This window comes from Xiphophorus maculatus, chromosome 8, assembly GCF_002775205.1.
Source record: "Xiphophorus maculatus strain JP 163 A chromosome 8, X_maculatus-5.0-male, whole genome shotgun sequence".
Classification (NCBI taxonomy): Eukaryota; Metazoa; Chordata; class Actinopteri; order Cyprinodontiformes; family Poeciliidae; genus Xiphophorus; species Xiphophorus maculatus.
The window spans coordinates 8,936,795-8,941,441 of record NC_036450.1 but is presented as its reverse complement, the minus strand read 5'-3'; the positions used below and the strand labels follow the sequence as shown (position 1 = coordinate 8,941,441).

The window sequence follows — 4,647 nt, the reverse complement described above, 5'->3', positions numbered from 1 at the left end:
TTCACTTTTTTTCTCCCCCTTTTAACATGCATTTAAGGATGTTTCTTTTTTTAAGTAATAAAACGAAACAGGTTTTTGATATCAGAAAAGATTTACTGGAAGTAAAAGACAATTCATTGCATGTTCAAACATTAAAACATAAACTAAAAACAGCAGCTTGATTTTTAAGCACATGTAAATTTCTTGGGAGGTGTTTTCAGATGATTATCTCTCTGCCGCAATATATTAGAATTCTTTGTCGATTTTAGTAATTTCACATTAAACAGCTAACAGCTAGAGTGAACATTACAAACGCACTGATGTCAGATCTTCAGGTCAACACGAAACAAAGGAAAATAAGATTCAAAGCAAATCAGACTTTACTTTAGCGTGGTCATAATTTAACAGCACTTAAGGACTTGATGCACATGGTTTAAGTAAAGAACATTTTCTTTAAACGTTTCAGCTGAAGTAAAAAAGAAAACCCAGCAATTTAACTTGAACTGGATGCCAAACCACAGCATACAGAACCCTACAAATCGCAAAGAAGTTGCGATAAGAAACTTGTAAAAACAAAAAAAAAAAAATTAGCAGCCAATACTGATGAACACTTCCTATTTTCACTTCTCAAATCTTCTTGATTTTAAATTACAATACATGCAACCATAAACCCATCTGTTATGGCAATAGTGATGATTACAAGTTTGTGCAAATAAAAAAAAAAGCTAAGTTTAATGTTACCAACAGCTTTTGGTTTCTGATAAAGTATTGCACAAATAGACATGACTGAATAATTTGTGGTCAAGCCTACTCTGGGGTTCAGCAGTATTAAAAGTCTAACCTTATAACTTTACCTCCGTATCAGAAAACAAAGTACAAATCTGCAAAACACTGAAAGTTTAAAATATCCACAAGACAAGAAAAGAAAGGCACTGATTTACAAATGCTGATTAAGGCTTATTGTCCTTTTTTTTTTGATAGTCAAAAAGAAACAGCCCTCTCCCACTTGATATTTGCCTTGTTTCACATCAAGTCAACTGGAATCAGATCCCATTTTCAGCTCAGGTTGGGTGTAGATGGATGTTTGAGGAAGAACTGTAGTGTGGTTGGGAGACTACCCACCAGTTTAACCAGTCAGGTGACCAACCAGTCCAGGGTGCAGAGCATGTTTCAGAACATCCGGTCGGTGAAGTGGGGCCATGTAGAGGGTTGGAGGAGGTGTTCCAGTGTAGCTGGAGGATGGGTAGGCTTGGCCTTGGATGGGAGTAGGGGCCATGTTCAATGGTGAAGGGCTCTGCTCATAGTACTGGCCTTCACACTCCTCGTCCAGCGGCAGGGCCAGACGCTTCCCCTTCTGTCTTCGATTGCAGAACCAAACACGCACCACCTGCCACAGCAAACAGTCAGTATACAACGTGCCAACTCTAGAAAATGTGAATTAAAAGACATTTTTATACACTTACATCTCTTTCCAGGCCCAGATCATCTGAGATTTGTGTTATTTCTTGAGTGTTGGGCTTGGGACATTTGATAAAGTAGGCCTCTAATGCAGACCTCACCGCTCCCTCCAGACTGGTCCTCCGCTTTCTCTTTCTGGTGTCGACAAACACTCGCTCAATCTTGTACATCTGAAAAAAAATAAAAATATAAGACTGCTGATTACATCTGTACTGGAAAAATTAAAACCTGTAAGATTTTTACTCCAGCTAGCTTAAGCTATTTCAGGAGTGCCCAAGTCCAGTCCTTAAGAGCAACTTTTTTTGATACATCCCTTCACCAATACACCTGAAACAAAATAGGACAGCAGTTCTCCAGGACTGGACTTCGACTGGAAACCCATGCAGCCTACTTTAGGATTCATGTGATCACTAACCAGATGGGTTTCCCACTAGGTGGCGCATCACAAGAGCAGATGGCTTTGATTCATGTTTGCTCAGCAGGACATTTAACTACTGTAGGCCTGAAAAGACCAGCTCCATCAAGCCATTGATGCAGCTTTTGTTTTCTTGCAAACTAGTAGGCAGATGTTGCAAGCTTTACTTACCTCCTGAGGATTTTCCGAAGTTTCTGCCTCATCCAGCCATCTCTGCAGAAGGGGCTTCAGCTTGCACATGTTCTTGAAGCTCAGCTGCAGAGCCTCAAAGCGGCAAATGGTTGTCTGGCTGAACATTTTGCCTACATTGACAAAGACAAATTTAGTGTTTTTCTAGGAAAGTTTTGAGTTTCTAAAGCAGTTGGAACATTGACCAAGACATTAAGTTTGTCAGTCTCCAAAAACTCAGCATTCAGATTTGACAAAACTGTTCAAAGATAAACATGCATCATAAAGTAATTAAATTCTGGAGAAAAACAAATCATGGAAGCTTACCATAAAGGTTACCAAGAGCTAGGCCAACATCTGCCTGAGTGAACCCCAAAGTAATCCGTTTGTGTTTCAATTCTTTGGCAAATTGCTCTAGTTCTTCAGTGGTGAGGTTCTCCTGAGAACAGGAACATTTTTAGATGGCATTGGTCTGAGTAAACCTTTATTTTGGATTTTAAATTAAAAAGAGAGTTGTGGCGCATCTTAACTTACCTCTTCAGAATCGCTGCAACCCCCACTTGAGGATCCGCTGCTCCGCGTGTTGGGAGCCGTGTTCTGTGCCTGGGGCTGTGAAGGAACCTGGTTTGCGTTTACGCTGAAAAACGCATTCCCCTGGGTCCCATTGCTTGGGGGTGAAGGGGACATTGACGGGGACGATGTCGAGGACGCAGAGGGGTTTTGGTTATTGCTTCCTGGTTGGGTGATGTGAGTGATCCCGGGCCAGAAGGAGGGGTTCCAAGTCGGTGGGTAGAAGACTCCATGGGTCATGCTTGTGGAAGGTGCAGGAATCGGATACTGTTGAACCTTCATTTCGGTCGGATAATCATATCCAGTGTCCTTCTCGGTCTTGATCTCGGGTAATCTGATTTGCTCCCGAGTCTCGGCTATCGGGGGGCTCAGGTTTGTTGGCTGGGTGGCTGCAATCACGCCGGGTACCTGGCCAGTGTACTCGTGTGCAGGGAAGGGATACCAATGCTTTGGCTGCCCAAAGTCCCCAGCCTGCAGATCGGATCCTCGGTAGTCACTGGCGACGTGTGGAAACGGGAGAAACGTCTGGGTGGGTGCGGGTGTGATCCCTCCGTAGGCTGGCTTGCTGTAAAGCAGACTCGGGTCGGGTAAAACCCCATGAGGAAGCTGAAAACACGAAGAGTTGCCCGTGCCTTCCTGACCCAAAACCTGAGTGTTGCAAGCGCCAGCCCGGCTGAAGTCATAAGGTCGACTTTGGATCTCCGGGGTCTGCGATCTGTCAGACATCTTCCTGAGAGCGTAAAAATCTTGCTTACAAGTAACTCTCAAATTATATAAATAATTTTCAAAAAGTTAGAAATAGCTCGAATGAAAGCTACCCATCTGATTTAATGTAAAAAGAAAAATCTAAGACGACAGAAACAATTTAAGAAGGCATCAGTTTCCTGAACGATACCACTGTCGTCACTATTTGGCCTCCTCCATTAGACCCCTCTTCACAACCACCTCTCAGCTGAAATGTTCATTCCTTGCGGTGGCTCCACAGGTTTTCCTAACCACAGGCGCGGGAGCTGGAGATCGACCTATCTGTGCGCCCATTGGCTGGTGTAGACAATTACGCACAGCTGATGGCAAATTCGTGAATGACCTTGATTCTTCTGCAGAGAAGTGGGCGTGTCTTTTAACACAACTTCGGGTTTCATTGTTCGCCGAATCTTCGCAAATTTTGCAAAACTGAAGCAAATCTAAGATGTACTCGGGTGAAACATGGTTGATGCAGCCGAAAACAGGGGAAAAATAAGCGTATTTACAATGCTAAGTAGACACTGGTCACCTCCACTATAAATACATACTGTAACACCATACTGTTCTCCTCATTAATGAATTATAAAGCTACATTTGTTTAAATTATGCTTTCCTAAGGAGATGGCTTTGATATTATAATCCTTGTGAAAATACTTCGCTTTGCTCTGCATTGATCCATTAAAAAAGATAACGCTGTGTGGCCTAATCTGGAACAGTTATCAAACGTGCTAACTTAATTTAGAAGCAAACAGTGGCACATTTTGGTGACACTATAAGTAGGATGTTAACATTCAAAGCTGTGGCCCATGAACACATTTCACTCATGTCAGCCTCCTGAAATAATGGCTTAAGACGTATTTTTGCCAAAAATGATTTTGGGGAAAAAAAAAAAAATTACGTAGTCCATTAATTTAGGAGGATGTTTTTTTTGTTAAGCTTGTTTTAAATTGGATGAATCATTTTTATGCATGTATTTTATGCAAACTGCAGTAGGAATTTGCATTTAAAATTGCAATAACTATTGGTCTCATTTTTGAAGGCTTAATATTTCCCTTAAACTACAGTCGACATTTTTAGTCGTTGCGTTGGTAATGTGGTAGGCCAATGGGTGGGTTGTTCATTCAGGTGAGGTCTTATTCACCTTGGATCGGTGCTCAGTCAGGGGTCTGGATGGCCGGACCATCGCTGCAGATGGTGCTCCCCCCAGCGCGAGTCATTGGCCGCAGATTGCGGCAGGAAGACGCACTGCGGGGAAGGAGGGGGGGTGCCATTGTGCTTCTTGGCCCCGGGGCACCCCGTGGATTTCAGATCCC

At 42.8% G+C, this 4,647-nt stretch overlaps 1 protein-coding gene across 1 annotated transcript; it reads right to left on the bottom strand.

Moving 5' to 3' along the window:
- On the bottom strand, positions 1-4,185 carry LOC102229141 (POU domain, class 5, transcription factor 1-like). Its single transcript, XM_005799654.2, has 5 exons — positions 2,555-4,185; positions 2,348-2,459; positions 2,024-2,154; positions 1,443-1,607; positions 1-1,366 (listed from the first exon to the last, which is right to left on the bottom strand). Exons 1-5 carry the CDS (start codon positions 3,314-3,316, stop codon positions 1,106-1,108), a joined length of 1,431 nt encoding a protein of 476 aa, XP_005799711.1. The 5' UTR covers positions 3,317-4,185; the 3' UTR covers positions 1-1,105.
- Between the last annotated feature and the right edge of the window lie 462 nt (positions 4,186-4,647).